Source organism: Schistocerca serialis, chromosome 8 (assembly GCF_023864345.2).
Source record: "Schistocerca serialis cubense isolate TAMUIC-IGC-003099 chromosome 8, iqSchSeri2.2, whole genome shotgun sequence".
NCBI lineage: Eukaryota > Metazoa > Arthropoda > Insecta > Orthoptera > Acrididae > Schistocerca > Schistocerca serialis.
The window spans coordinates 33,997,421-34,023,388 of record NC_064645.1 but is presented as its reverse complement, the minus strand read 5'-3'; the positions used below and the strand labels follow the sequence as shown (position 1 = coordinate 34,023,388).

Here is a 25,968-nt window from a genome sequence, read left to right as displayed (position 1 = left end):
CGGATTAGTGACGAAGTCATGCTAGACGCCTATCGGCTGCAGGTCAAAAACAGACATTCAAGCTGTTTTAATCTAACAGTTTTCACCGTATTCCACAGTTCTCAGTTTATTTCACGATGTAGGCTATAAATGTTTACTATTTTCGAGGAGAACATAAAATGAAAGAACCTTCAAAACTGCAGTTTTAAGGTATAATTTGTGATAGTAGTGTGTAGGAAAATGGTTCATCAATTACCTCATGTTATCATTAGCAGAAGTGATAGTCTTTTCAATTACGTTCCGTATAGTATTACTAGTGCCAAAACTCACCTTTTTTCCTAACAACTATCAAATGATGTAAAATTTTGAAATTTATTTCTTGTTTGTTTACGGTTTTGCAATTTACTTATATGAGTTGACATTATGACTGTTGGTAAAATTGCTAACTAGGAGGAGGAGAATGAAATTCTTGCACAGACCGATTTACAGCTTCCGTGTCTGTTTATACTTTATAATCCAGTATTTTAGTTTCATAGGCTAAGATGTTGTTGTTGTTGTTGTCGTCTTCAGTCCTGAGACTGGTTTGATGCAGCTCTCCATGCTACTCTATCCTGTGCAAGCTTCATCATCTCCCAGTACCTACTGCAGCCTACATCCTTATGAATCTGCTTAGTGCACTCATCTCTTGGTGTACCTCTACGATTTTTACCCTCCACGCTGCCCTCCAATACTAAATTGGTGATCCCTCGATGCCTCAGAACATGTCCTACCAACCGATCCCTTCTTCTAGTCAAGTTGTGCCACAGACACCTCTTCTCCCGAATTCTGTTCAATACCTCTTCATTAGTTATGTGATCTACCCACCTAAACTTCAGCATTCTTCTGTAGCACCGCATTTCGAAAGCTTCTATTCTCTTCTTGTCCAAACTATTTATCATCCATGTTTCGCTTCCATACATGGCTACACTCCATACAAATACTTTCAGAAACGACTTCCTTACACTTAAATCTATACTCAATGTTAACAAATTTCTCTTCTTTAGAAACACTTCCCTTGCCATTGCCAGTCTACATTTTATATCCTCTCTACTTCGACCATCATCAGTTATTTTGCTCCCCAAATAGCAAAACTCCTTTACTACTTTAAGTGTCTCATTTCTTGACAGAATTACAATGTCATCGGCGATCTTCAAAGTTATTATTTCTTCTCCATGGATTTTAACGCCTACTCCGAACTTTTCTTTTGTTTCCTTTACTGCTTGCTCAATATACAGATTGAATAGCATCGGGGAGAGGCGACAACCCTGTCTCACTCCCTTTCCAACCACTGCTTGCCTTTCATGTCCCTCGACTCTTATAACTGCCATCTGGTTTCTGTACAAATTGTAAATAGCCTTTCGCTCCCTGTATTTTACCCCTGCCACCTTTAGAATTTGAAAGAGAGTATTCCAGTCAACATTGTCAAAAACTTTCTCTAAGTCTACAAATGTATGTATGCCTTTCCTTAATCTTTCTTCCAATATAAGTCATAGGGTCAGTATTGCCTCACGTGTTCCAACATTTCTATGGAATCCAAACAGATCTTCCTCAAGGTCGGCTTCTACCAGTTTTTCCATTCGTCTGTACGGAATTCGCGTTAGTATTTTGCAGCTGTGACTTATTAAACTGATAGTTCGGTAGTTTTCACATCTGTCAACACCTGCTTTCTCTGGGATTGGAATTATTATATTATTCTTGAAGTCTGAGGGAATTTCACCTGTCTCATACATCTTGCTCACTAGATGGTAGAGTTTTGCCAGGACTGGCTCTCCCAAGGCAGTCAGTAGTTCCAATGGAATGTTGTCTACTCCCGGGGCCTTGTTTCGACTTAGGTGTTTCAGTGTTCTGTCGAACTCTTCACGCAGTATCATATCTCCCACTTGATCTTCATCTAAATCCTCTTCCATTTCCATAATATTGACCTCAAGAACATTGCCCCTGTATAGGCCCTCTATATACTCCTTCCACCTTTCTGCTTTCCCTTCTTTGCTTGGAACTGGATTTCCATCTGAGCTCTTGATATTCATACAAGTGGTTCTCTTTTCGCCAAAGGTCTCTTTAATTTTCCTGTAGGCAGTATCTATCTTACCCCTAGTGAGATAAGCCTCTACATCCTTACACCTGTCCTCTAGCCATGCCTGCTTAGCCATTTTGCACTTCCTGTCGATCTCATTTTTGAGATGTTTGTATTCCTTTTTGCCCGCTTCATTTACTGCGTTTTTATGTTTCCTCCTTTCATCAATTAAATTCAATATTTCTTCTGTTACCCAAGGATTTCTACTAGCCCTCATCTTTTTACCTACTTGATCCTCTGCTGCCTTCACTACTTCATCCCTCAGAGCTACCCATTCTTCTTCTACTGTACTTCTTTCCCCCACTGCTGTCAATTGTTCCCTTATGCTCTCTCTAAAACTATGTACAACCTCTGGTTTAATCAGTTTATCCAGGTGCCATCTCCTCAAATTCCCACCTATTTGCAGTTTCTTCAGTTTTAATCTACAGTTCATAACCAATAGATTGTGGTCAGAGTCCACATCTGCCCATGGAAATGTCTTACAATTTAAAACCTGGTTCCTAAATCTCTGTCTTACCATTATATAATCTATCTGAAACCTGTCAGTATCTCCAGGCTTCTTCCATGTATACAACCTTCTTTTATGATTCTTGAAACAAGTGTTAGCTATGATTAAGCTATGCTCTGTGCAAAATTCTACCAGGCAGCTTCCTCTTTCATTTCTTCCACCCCCCCCCCCCAAATCCATATTCACCTACTATGTTTCCTTCTCTCCCTTTTCCTACTATCGAATTCCAGTCACCCATGAGTGCAAACATTAATACTGCATTTTAAGAAAAGGTAACGTTCAAAAGCGAAAATGTTATCCTTCAAAAAACATTGCTCAGTTCTCAACCCAGATCAGTATTTAATTTGATTATGAGAGACTGTAATGATAGTGAGTGGTCAGCAAATTACATCCTGTAGCCAATCATGGAAATCTATACCAAGTTCTTAGGCTTTTTTGGAACGTTTACCATGTTTAACCTGCAGTTTGCCTGCAGCCGTTTCTAGTCAGAATTGAATTGACTTTAAAATTTGATACGCATTCGAGAATAGTTTTCAGTTTCACAGGAGACTGTGAGTGTACTTCATGCTGCAATATTGTCAGTGCTCACCGTCCTGTACAATAAGAATGGAAGGGGTGTGTCAGCAGCTGGTTCTGCGCAGCCAATGAGAAAGTAAAATGCAGACAATACACCTGGAAGCAACAGACACTGCAACATTCTCATATTAATACAGAAGCAAAATCAAATACCAATTCGGATGAATACGGCTGGGTTTTAAACTCCTGTAGTAGCCACAACCTCAGGAACCGTAACATTTTGAAGAAACAACCATACATTTGTGACAATGAATATATAAATGTCACAGTTGTGCTATAGGATTATGATGATTAACAATTGTGATAACACAGACACAGTATTAGTAAGCAAAAATGTTGTAATAAAAAATAAAAAACTTTATATTGATTAAACAGTTTGTAATATTGATTAGTCAGACTATATTAAAAATTAATTTTTCTCAAGAAGCCTCTTCACAAAAAGGTGGTCCTCTTATACTTGATTAAATATGGTAAATTGTTTATTATTTCAAAAGTAATCACAGTAACTGTTAATATATTTATCCCATTGTGAGATAAGATGGCGCATGGCTTCATGGAAACATTTTTGCAATTGTCTACAGAATCACAATTCCATCTACATGTGCACTTCTTTGTCCAAAGAAAATCTATGGCCATGAATGTCTTTCTTCAGAGCTCCAAAAATATGAAAATCATAACGGGAGGGATCGGGACTGTATGGAGGATGTGTAAGAGATTCCCAGAGAGCTTCTGGAGCATAGTCAAAACGCCAGCCTACACATTGCAAAGGTTGTTTTGACTATGCTGCAGAAGTTTCGCTGGGAAGCACTCACACATCCTCCACACAGTCCTGATCTCTCCCCATCTGATTTCCGTATTTATAAAGACCTGAAGAAAGACATTTGTGGTTGTTGATGTGCTTTGTATGAAAAGGTGCATACCTTGGTACAATCATAGTCCATAGGCAACCGCAAACATTTTTCCAGATAGGCATTAGATGTCGAGTCTCACTGTAGGATAAAAGTATTTAGTAGTTGTTGTTATCTTCAGCCCAGAGACTAGTTTGATGCAGCTCTCCATGCTACTCTACCCTGCGCAAGCTGCTTCATCTCCAAGTAACTACTGCAGCCTACATCCTTCTGGATCTGCTTAGTGTATTCATCTCTTGGTCTCCCTCTACAATTTTTACCCTCCACACTGTCCTCCAATACTAGATTGGTGATCTCCTGATGCCTCAGAACATGTCCTACCAACTGCTCCCATCTTCTAGTCAAGTTGTGCCACAAACTCCTCTTCTCCCCAATCCTATTCAATACCTCCTCATTAGTTACGTGATCTAACCATATAATCTTCAGCATTCATCTATAGCAACACCTTTCGAAAGCTTCTATTCTCTTCTTGTCTAAACTATTTATCGTCCATGTTTCACTTCCATACATGGTTACAGTCCGTACAAATACTTAGATCTATACTCAATGTTAACAAATTCCTTTTCTTCTGAAACGCTTTCCTTGCCATTGCCAGTCTACATTTTATATCCTCTCTACTTCGACCATCATCAGTTACTTTGCTCCCCAAATAGCAAAACTCATTTACTACTTTAAGTGTCTCATTTCCTAATCTAATTCTGTCAGCATCACCTGATTTAATTTGACTACACTCCATTATCCTCATTTTGCTTTTGTTGATGTTCATCTTATATTCTTATGAACAGTTATGGGGATTATTTTTGAAATAACAAAAAGTTTACTTACTTAGTTTCCATCTGTCTTGTTTTCATTTGAGTGTCCCTCATGCAGAACATGTGCATTCAAATGAGATCATTTGTCTTTAGGGAAATAAAGATACCGATCTGCTCACCTTTATATATGGTACTGACTGCACAAGCTATACATATGAAATCTTGAAGGGTTATGTATTAGGTCTACAACAATGCTTCCACCATTTTGCAATAGACGGCATTAGTGGAAAGTAGTGGTGCAAGTCGTAGGTTGTAAGTGCCATACAGTAAACTTAGGCATTTCAGAACATAACACAATCAAAATATCAGATGATTTCTGATTGCATCTTAAAGTTATTCTCAGCCGAATATGTCAATTTACGAGCCCGATTCTCGTCATCTGCAGGAGGTTTTAATTTTTGGCTCTGATACGAAGAAATCTTCCCGAGGGCATGCAGCTTTACTGTATGATTACATGATGATGGCGTCCTCTTGGGTAAAATATTCCGGAGGTAAAATAGTCCCCCATTCGGATCTCCGGGCGGGGACTACTCAAGAGGATGTCGTTATCAGGAGAAAGAAAACTGGCATTCTACGGATCGGAGCGTGGAATGTCAGATCCCTTAATCGGGCAGGTAGGTTAGAAAATTTAAAAAGGGAAATGGATAGGTTGAAGTTAGATATAGTGGGAATTAGTGAAGTTCGGTGGCAGGAGGAACAAGACTTCTGGTCAGGTGACTACAGGGTTATAAACACAAAATCAAATAGGGGTAATGCAGGAGTAGGTTTAATAATGAATAGGAAAATAGGAATGCGGGTAAGCTACTACAAACAGCATAGTGAACGCATTATTGTGGCCAAGATAGATACGAAGCCCACGCCTACTACAGTAGTACAAGTTTATATGCCAACTAGCTCTGCAGATGACGAAGAAATTGAAGAAATGTATGATGAAATAAAAGAAATTATTCAGATTGTGAAGGGAGACGAAAATTTAATAGTCATGGGTGACTGGAATTCGAGTGTAGGAAAAGGGAGAGAAGGAAACATAGTAGGTGAATATGGATTGGGGGACAGAAATGAAAGAGGAAGCCGCCTGGTCGAATTTTGCACAGAGCACAACATAATCATAACTAACACTTGGTTTAAGAATCATGAAAGAAGGTTGTATACATGGAAGAACCCTGGAGATACTAAAAGGTATCAGATAGATTATATAATGGTAAGACAGAGATTTAGGAACCAGGTTTTAAATTGTAAGACATTTCCAGGGGCAGATGTGGACTCTGACCACAATCTATTGGTTATGACCTGTAGATTAAAACTGAAGAAACTGCAAAAAGGTGGGAATTTAAGGAGATGGGACCTGGATAAACTAAAAGAACCAGAGGTTGTACAGAGATTCAGGGAGAGCATAAGGGAGCAATTGACAGGAATGGGGGAAATAAATACAGTAGAAGAAGAATGGGTAGCTTTGAGGGATGAAGTAGTGAAGGCAGCAGAGGATCAAGTAGGTAAAAAGACGAGGGCTAGTAGAAATCCTTGGGTAACAGAAGAAATATTGAATTTAATTGATGAAAGGAGAAAATATAAAAATGCAGTAAGTGAAACAGGCAAAAAGGAATACAAACGTCTCAAAAATGAGATCGACAGGAAGTGCAAAATGGCTAAGCAGGGATGGCTAGAGGACAAATGTAAGGATGTAGAGGCTTATCTCACTAGGGGTAAGATAGATACCGCCTACAGGAAAATTAAAGAGACCTTTGGAGATAAGAGAACGACTTGTATGAATATCAAGACCTCAGATGGAAACCCAGTTCTAAGCAAAGAAGGGAAAGCAGAAAGGTGGAAGGAGTATATAGAGGGTCTATACAAGGGCGATGTACTTGAGGACAATATTATGGAAATGGAAGAGGATGTAGATGAAGATGAAATGGGAGATATGATACTGCGTGAAGAGTTTGACAGAGCACTGAAAGACCTGAATCGAAACAAGGCCCCCGGAGTAGACAATATTCCATTGGAACTACTGACGGCCGTGGGAGAGCCAGTCCTGACAAAACTCTACCATCTGGTGAGCAAGATGTATGAAACAGGCGAAATACCCACAGACTTCAAGAAGAATATAATAATTCCAATCCCAAAGAAAGCAGGTGTTGACAGATGTGAAAATTACCGAACTATCAGCTTAATAAGTCACAGCTGCAAAATACTAACACGAATTCTTTACAGACGAATGGAAAAACTAGTAGAAGCCAACCTCGGGGAAGATCAGTTTGGATTCCGTAGAAACACTGGAACACGTGAGGCAATACTGACCTTACGACTTATCTTAGAAGAAAGATTAAGGAAAGGCAAACCTACGTTTCTAGCATTTGTAGACTTAGAGAAAGCTTTTGACAATGTTGACTGGAATACACTCTTTCAAATTCTAAAGGTGGCAGGGGTAAAATACAGGGAGCGAAAGGCTATTTACAATTTGTACAGAAACCAGATGGCAGTTATAAGAGTCGAGGGACATGAAAGGGAAGCAGTGGTTGGGAAGGGAGTAAGACAGGGTTGTAGCCTCTCCCCGATGTTGTTCAATCTGTATATTGAGCAAGCAGTAAAGGAAACACAAGAAAAATTCGGAGTAGGTATTAAAATTCATGGAGAAGAAATAAAAACTTTGAGGTTCGCCGATGACATTGTAATTCTGTCAGAGACAGCAAAGGACTTGGAAGAGCAGTTGAATGGAATGGACAGTGTCTTGAAAGGGGGATATAAGATGAACATCAACAAAAGCAAAACAAGGATAATGGAATGTAGTCTAATTAAGTCGGGTGATGCTGAGGGAATTAGATTAGGAAATGAGGCACTTAAAGTAGTAAAGGAGTTTTGCTATTTGGGGAGCAAAATAACTGATGATGGTCGAAGTAGAGAGGATATAAAATGTAGGCTGGCAATGGCAAGGAAAGCGTTTCTGAAGAAGAGAAATTTGTTAACATCCAGTATAGATTTAAGTATCAGGAAGTCATTTCTGAAAGTATTCGTATGGAGTGTAGCCATGTATGGAAGTGAAACATGGACGATAAATAGTTTGGACAAGAAGAGAATAGAAGCTTTCGAAATGTGGTGCTACAGAAGAATGCTGAAGATTAGATGGGTAGATCACATAACTAATGAGGAAGTATTGAATAGGATTGGGGAGAAGAGAAGTTTGTGGCACAACTTGACCAGAAGAAGGGATCGGTTGGTAGGACATGTTCTGAGGCATCAAGGGATCACCAATTTAGTATTGGAGGGCAGCGTGGAGGGTAAAAATCGTAGAGGGAGACCAAGAGATGAATACACTAAGCAGATTCAGAAGGATGTAGGTTGCAGTAGGTACTGGGAGATGAAAAAGCTTGCACTGGATAGAGTAGCATGGAGAGCTGCATCAAACCAGTCTCAGGACTGAAGACCACAACAAACAACAACGAAGAAATCTGCGGCTGAGGCTCATAAAAACCTGGGCAAGACCTACGATAAGACACCTGTTAGTAAAAGAACTTTGCAGAAAATGGTTTCTGTGCTTCAAGAACGGTGATTTTGACGTTGAAGACCAGCACGGTTGTGAAAGAGAGAAAGCTTTCGACGCTACTGCAACTGATGGGAACAATCACAGGAGGTCGTTATCGAAAGCAATTTGTGTGTTTTAGCTGAGCACTGAAAGACAAACGGCCACAATACATTGCTAGAGATGAAAAGATGATTTTGCGGCATAACAGTGTACGACCCCAAGTTGAAAATCCCATCAAAACATACCTGGAGACGTTGCAATGGGAAGTTCTGCCCCACCCGCTGTATTCCTCCCTCTGACTGCCACCTATGGCTCACGACCTAGCTGACTAGCTCTCGCAGTCATATGGACAAGTGGCTCCCCTCAAAAGATGCCCAGTTTATACACTACGAGATTCGTATGCAGCCCTAAAGCTAGGAGAAAGCAGTGGTCAGTGACGGCCAATACTTTGAATTGTAAATGTTTTGTAAGTTTTTTTACAATAAAGTCTCAAACTTCAAGAAAAAATGGCAGAAGCAAAGTTGTAGACCTGGTACATTGTTTTCTAGGCACTAGTGATACTGTAACTCTAAAAAATGAAAATGACTGACCACAAAGGGCCTTTCTCTCATATGACTGTTTTCGAGAGCACCAGCATTGTTGTTGCTGTTGTTGCCATTTCTTTGATCTGAAGGCTGGTTTGATGCATTTCTCCATGCTACTCTATACTGTTGAAGCCTCTTCATTTCTGAATAACTAGTACAACCAACTCTCTCTCTCTCTCTCTTTTTAAATGCTAAAGGCCATACTCCCCACCTAACTCAAATGGAGCATTTTTGTAAAAATGTGGTACATCACATAATGTGCACACCTCCTCTATTTTATCAATGGCTCAAGGTACTGAAATACTATTTTTGATTAGTAACAGCAGACAAAAGTGCTATGCAGTTAATACTTCACACTTTTACACATCAAAAAATGAACTAGTTACTTTTTTCCTCGCAAGAGATTTTGTGCTTTCCTTAAAGTCTTAAAAGAGACTTTGAGCAGATGTGTACAATAAGTGGGAAATACTGGAGTAAACAAAACAAAGACCCCTTTCTTTTTAAATAGGGGACAGATAAACACTTCAAGGAATCAAAGTGTAGATGAGACAGTAACAGAAGATATACTTCACAAGTTTTTGCTGAAAACAACAAAACTAAAGACAAAGCAACATAAATTCCAAAATGGATAACTGAGTAAATTTGCAAATACATAATGAACAAGGAAAAGAAATACAATGTTAAAAACAATGCTAAAGTATGGACAACTATAGCATAGATAGGTATTTATTACCATTTCTGTCAGTGAGAGTAAATAGTGGTTTTCATTGTCTCCTATGTCCACATCTATAGGCCCAAATGTTATTGTTCCTTTGGTGATTAACTGGCAGACTTCTCTCCTTACTACTTTGTCATACTTTGTTGTCTTTTTTGCTGTAAGAGAAATTACTGGCAAATATTCATTAAATTCCAACAATTACAATAAATTGGAGCAGACATAACAATATCCAACATTTAACATTTCTGATAATAATACAAATTACTACACAATAGGTAATAAATCTGACCAACTGAAGCAATCTGTACTCTTTTTCTGGACTCAAGACATCTGTAAAGTCTACAATAGCAACAATGCAAGAGTTTTATTCCATTATCAAGCTTTACAACCTGTTGAATACAACAGCAACGGAAACTTAGTTCCACAGAGCATACAGTTAGTGTTCCATGTCCCATAGTGAATTTTTCTCTTGATCTAAGCCTTTTAAATATAAGCGGCAGAGTCGTGGGTTGTAAGGAGGGATGAGAGCGGTCAACACGGCAGCCATGCTTGAGGACATGCCCATGACTGTTAAGAGACCTCACAATGTTGGCCTTGTCGATTGGAAGTGTTAACAGAACCATTTGAGCACTTTCTTCACGGACTGCTAGACTGGTTACTCCAGTTCAAAAACAAGGACAGCTAGCGACATATCGGAGTTAGAGGGACCAAATTATGAGGTCATCAGTCCATCCGTGGATCAAATCTATGTCAAGCCAGGAAAAGTCCTCAGAGACGAAGAACACAGAAGACTAATCCTGATGAACACAACTGGAACAGAGACTCAATAAAACCAAGAGACAGAAGCATGAGGAGTAAGATGGTGAAGTTGGGTGAGCGGCTCTGCCCAGAAAGCAGCTGGAGGCCCCTGGGACACATTATGTGAGGGTAGATGAACTCTCTACAAGCAACAGCTGTTTCCTCACCCTCTATTAACCGAATTATACTATCACCGTGGACAAGTTGATAAGACTCAGGAAAGAGAATAATGACACCAAGACAGGAACTCAACAACAGACGTAAAAGGATAAGAAGAATTATACAGGTGGGAAGGGTGATAGCAGGACCAGACCACCAAGCAAGGACAGCCGTGGGCCCCACGGGTCAGAGCAAGTGACGGGGCACCACTCCAATCCCTCAGCTGACTGACCGAGGCATGTGTGCCCCACCTCACACAGAGGAGTAGAAACCACATTCATGAGCAAAACGTAAAATCAAGTCAGTCACTTTGGCATCATCCACCAGCACGAGAGGCAGCATTTCAGCAAGTTTTAGGTTTCACAATAAAGTGACCACATCAGGGCAGTCCAGTATGTTGTGGGCCTCCGTTAGACGGACACCAGACTAATAATGGGGTGGCTTCCCATGTTGTAGGATGTGGCGATGGATCAGCCAAGTGTAGCCAATGTAAAGTCGACAGAACCATAGAATCCCTGTGAGAAGCACAAAGCGAAGACTGCAACGTGATCCCCTTTCTTATTTGTAGTTTGTCTGGAGACAACAGGACACGCCAGTCACAGTTCCAAGCCTCCTACAATTGACAGCAGAGAATCAACTGAAGATCCAGTTATGGTATCCCCATCTCCAAAGTTGACATCCTCGCAGCCAGAAAGCTATGCGCAGAAAGCAACGTGTTTTCTCAGTTGTGCGCATGACGTCACAGTGGAAGCAAATCCGATCGGCACCTTCATTTCCTGGGATCCAAACAAAGATGAGCAACAAAGAAAGTAGATCCTGGGTAGACACAACCAATGGGTGTCAAAGTAGCACTGGTCAAGAGCCTAAAGACTACTCACGGAGACACTGCTGATTATAGAAGTCTCACTGGTGCACGAATGAAGGTGGCTGAGGGCTCAAACGATGGCCACCAATTCTGCAGTGAATACACTGCATGGTTTGGCAGGAAGTGCAGTTCACTGCACCTTGCATGTCTGTAGGCAAAACCAGTTCATCTGTCAAACATAGAGCAGTGAATGTATACCACTTATAATGAAGGTCAGGAAAAGGTGACAAAAACTCATGGAGGTCAAAAGTTTTTTGGTCCAAAGCATAAGTAGAGACAGATCCAAGGATGGGGTACACACCATAAGAGCATACACAACTGCTCTCTGACAAGAGGTGAAAGTAGGGGAAGTCGGAGTTCGGAGCAGAAATCCTGTATGCGAACTGTGATCATGGCTCCAGTCCTTGGCCTCTGTTGTGGGAGTTGAATCTCTTTAACAGGAAAAAGGAACAGTAGCTCAAATGCTCAGGGGAGCAGCAAATGTGTATCTATAGTTTAGCAGCAGTAGAGAGACCCGGCCTCTGCAGTTAAGACTGTTCATAGGGCTGGTCTAAAAGGCATATTTCACAAGTAGGGCCCCACAATGGTGAGTAAGGATCAGCAAGTGTAATCTACAGCAACTGGGCATCAAAGACAAGTCCCAAAAAGTGATAAGACTTCACCACATTGACCAGTCGGTTGTCGAGCTAAAGGTCTGATTGTGGAAGGAAAGTAAAATGGCAACAGAAGTGCATGACACATATCTTGGTGGCTGAAAACTGGAAGCCATGGGTAAGAGACCAGGATATGCCTTTTTGTGGCATCCTGCAGTCAGCGTTCAGCAAACCCACAGAGCAATTGCAAATGCAAAAGACGTAAGTATATGGGAAGATTGAAACTACAGACCCCACAGCTGCACTAGACCATGGCTACCCACTAGAAAAAGGCCCACATTCAATACAGAGCCCTGCAGGACCCAAAAAGGGAATCCCGGTAAGACCTAGAGCAAATTAAATATTGTAGGAGGCATTTATCATCTGGTCTCTTTACCCTGTGTTCCTCCCGCAGCATAGCCAGGCAGGAACCACTGTGGGGTCATATCTCCACATTGTAGTAATCCCTTCCTTCAGAAGAGACTGCGAGGTCTACAAGTCATCCACCTTGGTGGCACACACTCCAAATAGTGGTTCTCCCATGGGTGCCAGCCTGCCACAGCAATGACTACCTATTTAGGTATGTCCCAGAGTCCTCATGCCCCAGCCATGACAGGTACATACTCATAAGCATACACTTGGACACTTGGGTTTGCAGTGCAGGCACGAATAGTCAGAGAAAGAGAGAGAGAGAGAGAGAGAGAGAGAGAGAGAGAATAAGAATAACCAGCAGCAGTTTTCCTGATCACATTTTCTTTATTATTGGAATATGGCATCTACACCTTCAGACATTATGTCCAAAGCCCTCCAAAACATAGTGATGTTCATTGTCTCCTATATCCACATCCATAGGCCCCAATGACGTTGTCAATTTCGCGATTAAATGGCTAACTTCTCTTCTTAGCACTGTGCTATTTTTGTTCTCTTCCCTGTTGTAAAAAAATTACTGTTCATATGTACCACCATTCTTTGGGCAGAAGGGTGTATGTCCAATCTGCACCATTTAACAGCAGACACATGCTCCTGCCTGAGAGTTATTTATATTATTGCACGTTAATGATGAATAAAAAAGTGTTATTGTTTTCAAAACAGGCTTACACCACTCTGCTCAAATAAAGTTGTTACTATTGCCAGTAAGAGAATTACATTCTCTCATTTCTTCCTACTTCTAGACATCTATATTTTTGCCCAAAAAAGGGCAATATTTTAATTAAAATCTGAACTTTACAATAAATGAGAAAAGACATGTCCTTTCCAAAGGAACCATCCCCTCATTCATCTAAGGCATTTCAGGGAAACCGTGAAAAGGAAACTAGGTGGCTGGACAGACATATTGTCTCCGGTCTTCGCACATTGGAGTAAAGTTGACAAATGTGCAGCTCACTATCTGAAACATGAAGCAGCAGCTGTTAAAAAAACAGCACAGAAGTACCAGTAACAGAAGAAGAAGAAGAAGAAGAAGAAGAAGAAGAATCAGAGACTATCCATTAATCAACCAACTCGGAACATGTTTATAGTACACCAAAATTCACAGTAACATACAAAAGCAATAAACCTGTACTAGTGCTAACATTTATAGGTATTATTTTTATTTTTTATACACATACCACTACTGCTACATCTCTGCTCCATCATTTCAGGTGTTTCTGTCTGTTCTACACGAGCAACTTTATATCCTTTGTGAATCAGATCAGCAGAAAATTTTCCAAATGCCATTTCTGGAAATCCAGAATGAGCATGATCTCCCTGTAGAAGCAAATTCCTAATATATTCTTCATTGAAAAAAAAAAAAAAAAAAAAAAAAAAAAAAAAAAAAAAAAAAAAAAAAAAAACCTACGATCAATATCTATGTGTAGACTCACCTTCATATACGCCAACCCGAGTTCCTGAAATCCTATTACTGCATCCATGTGGTATAGTTCATAAAATTTGCCGACTTTGAAAAATATGACACTGTCAAAATTATTCGATTTTATTTCCCACCATTGACGCATTGCCTGTATGATATGAAGAAGGATTACACCAAATTAACAGAGGTGAAATTTTTTATGACCTAAATATAAAGGGAAGTTAAATAAGAAATGGTGCAAACTACATTTACACAGACTTACCTTCAGTAGTTGATAGTTCATTTACTGTTACCCATTTTTTCAAGCAACTTGGAGGTCTCAATTCATCGACCCAGAAGTTCATAAAATTTCCAAGTGAAGTACTAATAACAAGATATAAAACTTAGGCAAAGGAGATATAGTGAGCAACCACATTTATTACAGTGTTTTCCTATTTCCCTATTAAATTTATCAGTTGTGTGAATTTTCTAAATCACACCAGCACTCGTTTAATGCTCAATCCATCGTGCAGTGCAAAGCTGATAGTACCTCTTGACAACACTGCCTTTTGGTTCCACCCACAAGTGGAGTGAAAGGAAATACAGCTATCTGTATTGTTACACATGAGCCCTGATCTCTCTGACCCTTTTCTCTCATTTCTTATATGAGATTATAATAAGTGCAAGGCAATTGTTGCACAGTATGCCAAACACCAGCGAACTCCAAGCTCCACAATGTGTTTCACAGGGTGACACACCCTTCTTCCACAGTCGCCACTGTCCGTACATCTCCACTAGTTTTGTTTGGGCTATTCTGACCTACAGTGACTTTAGCAGTGTGCCTTTGGATTCCTTTGATGCTTCCGATCATCCCAATGTAGCAAAACCCTGCATTACATTGCACTAGACCTTTCTTACGACAATGTACAGCTCTTCCATAAAATTCTCACAACAAATCCACAACTTAACTGAATGGATAATTCCGTCATTACAAATCTGGTGGTTCAGCGATCGATCACTGGACAATTCTCAGATTTTTTTTCTGTTGTTATACTAAAGCATACACATATCTCCTTCAGGAAACTTTAACCTCTTCATAAAAAGTCTGGAAGCTATGTTGTCCCATCTCACAGCGAAACATATGGAAATAGTGTATAAAATGCATATTTGAACTATCAGCTGTTTTTATTTTAAACCCAAATTCTACTGTTTTTGGCCTTGGACCCTTTCACGGATGCTATCCAAATATACAAATAATAATATGTAGTATGCAGGAAATGTTAACAGTTTTTTTTTCAAAGAGTGCAAAATAATTTGAATACTTAAAGGGGTTACCATGGTTTAAGCTACCATATCACATTAGTCATTACTTAAAATGTGTAGTGTGTTTCATGAAAATAAATATATGACACAGGACTTTAAAAGCAAACATCCAAAAACAAATTGTATACAGAGCAGTATTGAATATAAGATCAAGTCTTTAAGTATTACTTATACAAAATATTGAGAAGTTGGTCAAAGATGTTTAAAAGAATGTTTTGGTCATATGGTATAATAATATCTTAATAACAAGTTACTTGGTAATGTAGGGGATCAGACTATATTTGATGAATATCTTTGGTACAATATCACATGTAAACGGAAAACAAAGTTGCTATCTCCAAACTGTAAGACAACTTAGATGTTACAATATAAGGCAGAAAAGTTATAAAATCCTAATGTTACATGGAATCATATTCGATGCAAATACCTGATAAACTGTATACAAATGTCAATTATATCATAAATGCAATGGAAATCACACTGCAACATTAAAATAAGCTAAAATTGTGCTCAGAATCGGGTTTAGATGCCACGGAGGGTTGATATGCATCTAAGTTATAGTAGCGAAACAATTACTGTCACGTATCAATTATATTTAAAGAAACCCTTCATATGTAAATAAAGTTTCATTACAGTGCTTAATTGGAAGCTTAGTATGTCAGTAATACTAGTATCATAACAAAGTGGGGGGGAATAAATAACAGCAGCATAACACGAAATGAGATTGATGACACACTTCAGGGCCAAACAGTGTAAGAGAAAGACATGGGCAAACCCATGCACCCACCTTGGGGAATTTCAAATTGACCACATGGCAATCAGCTGGACAAATGCTAAAGAGATCATGAACACAAAGTTCAGGAAGAACACAAGAATAGAACCGGATCACTATCTCACAGAAGTTAAGTGCCTTTGGATTCCAAACAGGGATAGACTGCCACATATGAATAGAAGAACAGAAAACATAATGGTAGACAGAGACAAATTAAGACACAATCGATCCAGATATGAGGAAGGAATTGAACCATTCAATGAATGGGACGACAAGAAGCGAAATACGGCAAAACAGGCTGAAACAGGCTGAACTATGGGGAAAGGAAGAAAAGAAACGGAAGCACTGGCGATGGAACAAGGAACGTGAGGAAGCGGTAGAGACTCACAGGAAAGCCTGGAGAGACTGGAGCAGCAAGAAGGACCCGGAAAAATGGGAAGTTTTCTTAGGAGCAAGAAAGGAAGTGGCCCGAACAATAAGATGGACCAGAAGACAGAAGATGAAGCAGGAACTGGACGAGATTGAGACCAACTCCAGGAAAATCAACAGCAGACACTTTTTTGGGAAATTCAAAAAGAGTCTGATAAGAAAGAAGAACTGGCTGTCAGTGCGAAGGAGAACAATCGGATTTTTGCAGAGCACTTTCACGATCTGCTGAACTCTGAACCACCTGAAGAAGAGCTGGAACTGGGGACTGACACAGAAGAGAAAGAGCCACGCCCTCCAACCAGGGATGAAGTCACACATGCCATAAGCGATCTGAAGAATAATAAGGCAACTGGAGAAGATGGTATAGCAGCCTAGATGATAAAGTGGGGAGGCAACAAAGCAACAGACAACATGATCAACATAATTCAGCAGATCTGGGGAACAAAGAAGTTGCCAGAAGGATGGAAGAATGCAATTGTAGTACCAATACGCAAGAAGGGGGACAAGAGAGATGCAAACAACTACAGAGGAATATCGCTATTAGAGGTTGGATACAAGGTGCTGTCAAAACTATTGCTCAAGAGAGTAGAAGAACAGGTAGAAAGTACAGTTGGCGACTACCAAGCGGGATTCAGGAAGGGAACAGGTTGTGTGGAACAGATATTTATCCTGAAGCAACTGATAGAACATAGGTTCTTAAAAAACAAAAAGACAGTAATAACCTTCGTGGACTTCACAAAGGCATATGACTCCATCGACAGACAGACTTGTCAGGATCCTGAAGAACAGAGGACTTGATGGAACTACAAAAGAAATTCTGACAGACACAAAAGCAAGGGTGAGATTCAGAGGAGTACTGTCAGAAGAATTTGAGATCAAGACTGGTGTTAAACAGGGAGATGGATTGTCACCATTGTTGTTCAATATAGCAATGGACGAAGTGACCAGGCAGTGGAGAACAACAAACGAGGAAATGGGAATACCAAAGACCCATGTGGGGGACAAAAAGGAAAACGGGGCTCAAGTGGACTGCCTAGCCTTTGCAGATGACATAGCAATAGCAAGTGAGACAGAAGAAGACGCAAAGACACAACTCGACAACTTAAGTAAGGTAGCCAGAAAGGTGGGACTGAGCATTGCCTATAACAAGACACAGACATTAAATACCACTGCAGACTGGGAAACACCAGAAGGCACTGTGCAAATGGTGGACAAATTTAAATACCTGGGAGAATTTATAACAGGAAGGAACAGGAGCAACGAGGGAATAACAGAGAGGATAAAGAAGATGAGGTCAGCCTTCTGCATGGCGAGAGAGATATACAATAAAAAGAATATATCCACAGAGGCAAAGATAAGCCACTACAAGGCAATGGTGAGGAATGCAGTATCATGTACTGCTGAGACGATGACACTAGGAAGAAATGGGGCAGAACAACTAGAGAAAGAAGAGAGAAAAATACGGAGAAAAATTCTAGGTCCCAAAAGGGGTGGAGAGAGGTGGATGCGAAGACCTAGGGAAGAATTGTACTGGAACATGAGAACACTATCCAGGGAAATCAGACTCAAAAGAGCAAGGTTTGCTGAACATGTAGTTACAATGAGTACGGACAGAATGACGAAGAGAGTGTGGGAAACAACAGGAAGGACAAGGGGAAAGACAGGAACCAAGTGAGCTGTTGAACTTTGGAAGGACTGGCTGGAATTGGGGATCAAGGTCAAAGGAAAGGAAAATTGGAGGAACAAATATACACCGACAAATATGCCAGAGATCAATGACAGAGAAGAATACAGGAAAAGATTATGGTGTCAGTGGAGCCAATAGGAGAAACGGAAACCGAAGATCTTGGAAGAAGAGCGGGAGAGAAGATGAGAAAGAATGAAGAGGTTCGGGGAGAAGAGGAAAATGCAGTCCATGAAGGGGCTACCCATGGTCCTACAGAGGCCATAACGGAAGAAGAAGAAGAAGAAGAAGAAGAAGAAGAAGAAGAAATGTACTCTCAAATTCGGCTTTAATGGATAATGACAACATACGTATACAGTAGTGGGAGTGCTCAGCCTATGAGTGCACATTTTGAGAAGCATATAGAAAAAAATTCTTTACATCATGAAGGTAAGTTAATGCTAACCAAATACGTACCTGCTTAAGTAAAGACTTAAACGCATTAGACAGAATGTAGACATCAGGCTACAGATGACATATCTAATATATCAATACATGATGGTTATTTACATAACCTCATTTAACGATCACACAGTTTTCAGTAGAAAATGAGTATATGACCTGTTATTCATTAAAATAAAAACTACAACTTGAGAGTAGGAACATATTTCAAGTGAAGACAACTTGTTGACCAGAAGCTACAAACATTTTATAAATGCTTACAACAAATCACAATGGATAACAAACCATAATATAATGTATCTGTACCACATTTACATAATGAAGAAAGCTAGCAGGTGTAGACATTTAAATGCTAAATGAAACTTGTCACATGTATGTCGGGCAATCTCTTCATATAATAAAACAAAACTACAACGTTTATCATGACGACAACCCTATGGGGCCCTAGGATTCCATCTTCAAGATTGTAACCACACAATAGGTACCATTGATGAGAATATGAAAACACTACACCAAGCAGAAAAGGGATTAAGTATGAACCTTCTGGAGAAAATTGAAATCTTTTGTAACTTTATAAAAAAAACCAAATGATATTCTCAATGAACAAAAAGATTTGAAAAAATAAGACTTTCTTTGAGAATTTCTCTGCAGTCTTTCACATACCTGATTCCAACCCTTAGCATGTCTTTTTCAATTATACTTCAAGATAAAGGTTTTTTTTCACAGTTGCTATTAAGGTTAAAACCTTGAAGATGGAAGCCTAGAGCACTATATGCTTGTCTTCATGATAAACTTTATAGTTTCTCCCAAAAGTAGGAAAGGTTTAGGGACTTGATAAATCAGTGCAGCTAATAATTTCGGGGGTAGTGCACCATCTGGAGGAAGATAAACATTGCAGACAGTTATTTCCTGCGTCAACTTTATCCTGACAGCAACAGCTTCAAGAGGGGTTTGAAGGGGCACAGTGTCACTACAGATTGAGTTTAGGACATAAATGCAAACTCCAGCTGACACTCGATTATAGTCGCTACAGTTCCTGTAATATCCCTTATAGCTGCAGTTAGTCTTCTGCCACCGAGCAGTGTGTCAGCAATGCGCAAGTAGAAGCGAGTGACTTATTTAGCGTTTATATAAGTGTTGTACTCAGGTTGAAAACTTGTTTGAGTGTTCTTAGCACATTTGTTTAGTTAACTCCTTCAAATCACTGTGTAGTTTCGTATTTAGCAGGGGCAGATTTGCATTTTAATATCTGTGATGTGTAAAGTCACGTAGTCGTCTGTCATTTGTTTATTTCTTTCAAATAGTCTTTGTATGTTACTGACAGTACAGTTAGCCTTCTGCCGCCGAGTAGTGTGTCAGCAGTGCGCAAGTAGCAGCATTACTGCATCTACTAGGCAGTCTTGTTTTTTAATAACCGTTTGAATTTTGTGTCGAATTGTTTGGGCTCTCTGTAGATTACTTCAGACGTTCTCTGCACAACAGTATTTAGCACGGATAGGGACTGCGACTGCTGTGTTCGGATGCGGGCTGTGTTGGCATCCCTTCGCTCCCAACTTCAGGCAGTGTTGGCTTTGGTCACACAGTTTGAGGCTGCTACCAATGGGCATCACTGTGGGGGCCCAGACAGAGGTTTGTCGGGGATGGTCAGCTCATCCCATGCATCCCCCAATCGGGCTACGATTGTGGCTGCACAGGATACTGCCCACATTGAGGCTGACCCCTCACCCATGGTAGAGTGGGAGGTCGTCTCGAGGTGTGGCAGGGGCCGAAAGACATTCCGGAGGGCTGAACGGAAGGCCTCTCCAGTTTGTCTGACGAACCGGTTTCAGGCTCTGTCTCCAGCTGATACTGATCTTCGGCTGGATATGGCTGCTTATCCTGTTCCAGAGGTTGCCCCTCAGTCTGCAAGATCCGGGCGGTCGCAGAGGGTGGGCATACCCGATCCAGGCGGTCGCAGAGGGTGGGCTTACTGGTAGTTGGGAGCTCCAACGTCAGGCGCGTAATGGGGCCCCTTAGGGACATGGCTGCAAGGGAGAGGAAGAAAGCCAATGTACACTCCGTGTGCATACAGGGGGCCAGTCATTCCAGATGTGGAAAGGATCCTTCCGGATGCCATGAAGGGTACAGGGTGCACCCATCTGCAGGTGGTCACTCATGTCAATACCAATGATGTGTGTCACAATGGATCGAAGGAAATCCTCTCTGGCTTCCGGGGGCTATCTGATTTGGTGAAGACTGCCAGTCTCGCTAGTGGGATGAAAGCAGAGCTCACCATCTGCAACATCGTCGACAGGACTGACTGTGGATCTTTGGTACAGAGCCAAGTGGAGGGTCTGAATCAGAGGCTGAGACGGTTCTGCGACCGTGTGGGCTGCATATTCCTTGACTTGCACCATAGGGTGATGAGGTTTCGGGTTCCGCTGGATAGGTCAGGAGTCCACTACACACAGCAGGTGGCTACATGGGTAGCAGGGGTTGTGTGGCGTGGACTGGGCGGTTTTTAGGTTAGATGGCCTCAGGCAAGTACTGAAAGGGCAACAGCCTCAACGGGTGCGGGGCAAAGTCAGGACATGCGGGGACCTAGCAGCAATCAGTATTGTAATTGTAAACTGTTGAAGCTGCGTTGGTAAAGTACCGGAACTTCAAGCGCTGATAGAAAGCACCAAAGCTGAAATCGTTACAGGTATGGAAAGCTGGCTGAAGCCAGAGATAAATTCTGCCGGAATTTTTACAAAGGCACAGACGGTGTTTAGAAAGGATAGATTGCATGCAACCAGTGGTGGCGTGTTTGTCGCTGTTAGTAGTAGTTTATCCTGTAGTGAAATAGAAGTGAATAGCTCCTGTGAATTATTGTGGGTGGAGGTTATACTCAACAACCGAGCTAGGTTAATAATTGGCTCCTTTTACTGATGTCCCGACTTAGCAGCATTAGTGGCAGAACAACTGAGAGAAAATTTGGAATACATTTCACGTAAATTTCTTCAGCATGTTATAGTCTTAGGTGGAGATTTCAATTTACCAGATATAGACTGGGACACTCACATGTTTAGGACGGGCGGTAGGGACAGAGCATTATACTGAGTGCACTATCCAAAAATTACCTCGAGCAATTAAACAGAGAACAGACTCATGGAGATAACATCTTGGACCAACTGATAACAAGCAGACCCGAACTTTTTGACTCTGTAAGCGCAGAACAGGGAATCAGTCATCATAAGGCCGTTGCAGTATCCCTGAACACAGAAGTAAATAGGAATATAAAAAAAGGGATGACGGTTTATCTGTTTAGCAAGAGTAATAGGAAGCAGATTTCAGACTACCTAACAGATCAAAACGAAAATTTCTGTTCCGAACTGACAATGTTGTGTGTTTATGGGCAAAGTTCAAGGCAATCGTAAAATCGTTTTAGACAGGTATGTGCCGAGTAAAACTGTAAGGGACGGGAAAACCCCACCGTGGTTCAACAACAAAGTTAGGAAACTACTGTGTAAGTAAAGAGAGCTTCACTGCAAATTTAAACGCAGCCAAAACCTCTCAGACAAACAGAAGCTGAACGATGTCAAAGTTAGCATAAGGAGGGCTATGCATGAAGCGTTCAGTGAATTCGAAAGTAAAATGCTATGTACCGACTTGACAGAAAATCCTAGAAGTTCTGGTCTTACGTTAAGTCAGTATGTGGATTGAAACAGCATATCCAGGCACTCTGGGATGATAATGGTATTGAAACAGAGGATGACACGCGTAAAGCTGAAATACTAAACAACTTTTTCCAAAGCTGTTTCACAGAGGAAGACCACACTGCAGTTCCTTCTCTAAATCCTCGCACAAACGAAAAAATGGCTGACATCGAAATAAGTGTCCACGGAATAGAAAAGCAACTGGAATCACTCAACAGAGGAAAGTCCACTGGACCTGACGGGATACCAATTCGATTCTACACAGAGTACGCGAAAGAACTTGCCCCCCTTCTAACAGCCGTGTACCGCAAATCTCTAGACGTACGAAAGGTTCCAAATGATTGGAAAAGAGTTCAGGTAGTTCCAGTTTTCAAGAAGGGTCGTCGAGCAGAAGCGCAAAACTATAGGCCTATACCTCTGACACCGATCTGTTGTAGAATTTTAGAATTTTTGCTCGTGTATCATGTCGTTTCTGGAAAACCAGAATCTACTCTGTAGGAATCAACAAGGATTGTGGAAACAGCGATCATGTGAGATCCAACTGGCTTTATTTGTTCATGAGACCCAGAAAATATTAGATACAGGCTCCCAGGTAGATGCCATTTTCCTTGACTTCCGGAAGGCGTCCGATACAGTTCCGCATTGTCGCCTGATAAACAAAGTAAGAGCCTATGGAATATAAGACCAGCTGTGTGGCTGGATTGAAGAGTTTTTAGCAAACAGAACATAGCATGTTGTTCTCAATGGAGAGACGTCTACAGACGTTAAAGTAACCTCTGGCATGCCACAGGGGAGTGTTACGGGACCATTGCTTTTCACTAAATAGAGGGAAACATTCCAAGAGGAAAAAATATATTTAAAAACAAAGATGATGTGACTTACCATCCAAAAGCGCTGGCAGGTTGATAGAAACACAAACAGACACATACATCCACACAAAATTCAAGCTTTCGCAACAAACTGTTGCCTCGACTGACATCTCTGCCCAAACTCTTTGTCTTTAAATATGTCTGCTTGTGTCTGTATATGTGTGGGTGGATATGTGTGTGTGTGCGCGAGTGTATACCCTTCCTTTTTTCCCCCTAAGGTAAGTCTTTCTGCTCCCGGGATTGGAATGACTCCTTACCCTCTCCCTTAAAACCCACTTCCTTTCGTCTTTCCCTCTCCTTCCCTCTTTGCTGATGAGGCAACAGTTTGTTGCGAAAGCTTGAATTTTGTGTGTATGTATGTGTCTGTCTGTGTTTCTATCGACCTGCCAGCGCTTTCGGATGGTAAGTCACATCATCTTTGTTTTTAATATATATATTCAACTCCTTTGGTTCCATCAGATTCACCTGGTCCTACTCCAAATCCCATGCCACTTTCCTTGACGTTGACCTCCACCTGTCCAATGGCCAACTTCACACGTCCGTCCACATCAAACCCACCAACAAGCAACAGTACTTCCATTATGACAGCTGCCACCCATTCCACATCGAACAGTCCCTTCCCTACAGCCTAGGTCTTCGTGGCAAACGAATCTGCTCCAGTCCGGAATCCCTGAATCATTACACCAACAACCTGACAACAGCTTTCGCATCCCGCAACTACCCTCCCGACCTGGTACAGAAGCAAATAACCAGAGCCACTTCCTCATCCCCTCAAACCCAGAATCCCCCACAGAAGAACCACAAAAGTGCCCCACTTGTGACAGGATACTTTCCCGGACTGGACCAGACTCTGAATATGGCTCTCCAGCAGGGATACGACTTCCTCAAATCCTGCCCTGAAAACCTTCGTAACCTGTTAGTTCATCCCTATGAAATCCCCAAACCACCTTCCCTACCCTCTGGCTCCTATCCTTGTAACCGCCCCCGATGCAAAACCTGTCCCATGCACCCTCCCACCACCACCTACTCCAGTCCTGTAACCCGGAAGGTGTACACGATCAAAGGCAGAGCCACGTGTGAAAGCACCCACGTGATTTACCAACTGACCTGCCTACACTGTGATGCATTCTATGTGGGAATGACCAGCAACAAACTGTCCATTCGCATGAATGGACACAGGCAGACAGTGTTTGTTGGTAATGAGGATCACCCTGTGGCTAAACATGCCTTGGTGCACAGACAGCACATCTTGGCACAGTGTTACACCGTCCGGGTTATCTGGATACTTCCCACCAACACCAACCTATCCGAACTCCGGAGATGGGAACTTGCCCTTCAGTATATCCTCTCTTCTCGTCATCCGCCAGGCCTCAATCTCCGCTAATTTCAAGTTGCCGCCACTCATACCTCACCTGTCTTTCAACAACTTCTTTGCCTCTACACTTCTGCCTCGACTGACATCTCTGCCCAAACTCTTTGTCTTTAAATATGTCTGCTTGTGTCTGTATGTGTGGGTGGATATGTGCGTGTGTGCGAGTGTATACCTGTCCTTTTTTCCCCCCTAAGGTAAGTCTTTCCGCTCCCGGGATTGGAATGACTCCTTACCCTCTCCCTTAAAACCCACTTTCTTTCGTCTTCCCCTCTCCTTCCCTCTTTCCTGATGAGGCAACAGTTTCTTGCGAAAGCTTGAATTTTGTGTGTATGTTTGTGTGTGTATCGACCTGCCAGCGCTTTCGTTCGGTAAGTCACCTCATCTTTGTTTTTATATATATAATTTTTCCCACGTGAAATGTTTCCCTATATATATATATATAGTGTCGGAAGTTCCATGTGGTTTTTTGCGGATGATGCTGAAGTATACAGAGAAGTTGCAGCATTAGAAAATTGCAGCGAAATGCAGGAAGATCTGCAGCAGATAGGCACTTGGTGCAGGGAGTGGCAACTGACCCTTAACATAGACAAATGTAATGTATTGCGAATACATAGAAAGAAGGATCCTTTATTGTATGATTATATGATAGCGGAACAAACACTGGTAGCAGTTACTTCTGTAAAATATCTGGGAGTATGCGTGCGGAACGATTTGAAGTGGAATGATGATATAAAATTAATTGTTGGTAAGGCTGGTCCCAAGTTGAGATTCATTGGGAGAGTCCTTAGAAAATGTAGTCCATCAACAAAGGATGTGGCTTACAAAATACTCGTTCGACCTATACTTGAGTATTGCTCATCAGTGTGGGATCTGTACCAGGTCGGGTTGACGGAGGAGATAGAGAAGATCCAAAGAAGAGCAGCGTGTTTCGTCACCGGGTTATTTGGTAACCGTGATAGCGTTACGGAGATGTTTAGCAAACTCAAGTGGCAGACTCTGCAAGAGAGGCGCTCTGCATCGCGGTGTAGCTTGCTCGCCAGGTTTCGAGAGGGTGCGTTTCTGGATGAGGTATCAAATATATTGCTTCCCCCTACTTATACCTCCCAAGGATATCACAAATGTAAAATTAGAGAGATTCGAGTACGCACAGAGGCTTTCCGGCAGTCGTCCTTCCTGCGAACCGTACACGACTGGAACAGGAAAGGGAGGTAGTGACAGTGGCACGTAAAGTGCCCTCCGCCACACACCGTTGGGTGGCTTACGGAGTATAAATGTAGATGTAGATGTAGAACCATGTTTCCTGGAGGGGAATGCAAAAAGCAGGTGTAAAGCTTAACAGTTGCCATAGCTCAGCCAGGCAGTGGAAAAAGCTGCCACAATTCCACTGGAGGATGACGTCAT

The 25,968-nt window shown here is 41.4% G+C and overlaps 1 protein-coding gene across 2 annotated transcripts in view; it reads right to left on the bottom strand.

The window, feature by feature from the left end:
• Window positions 1-25,968, bottom strand: part of LOC126416189 (DNA mismatch repair protein Msh6) — a 318,808-nt gene that overhangs the window by 164,411 nt on the left and 128,429 nt on the right. For both annotated transcript variants that reach the window (XM_050083772.1, XM_050083773.1), the window contains 3 exons: window positions 14,035-14,169; window positions 13,780-13,918; window positions 9,734-9,873 (listed from right to left, as the gene is read on the bottom strand). In XM_050083772.1, coding sequence (XP_049939729.1) covers window positions 9,734-9,873; window positions 13,780-13,918; window positions 14,035-14,169 — 414 coding nt within the window. The remainder of the gene's footprint in view (window positions 1-9,733; window positions 9,874-13,779; window positions 13,919-14,034; window positions 14,170-25,968) is intronic.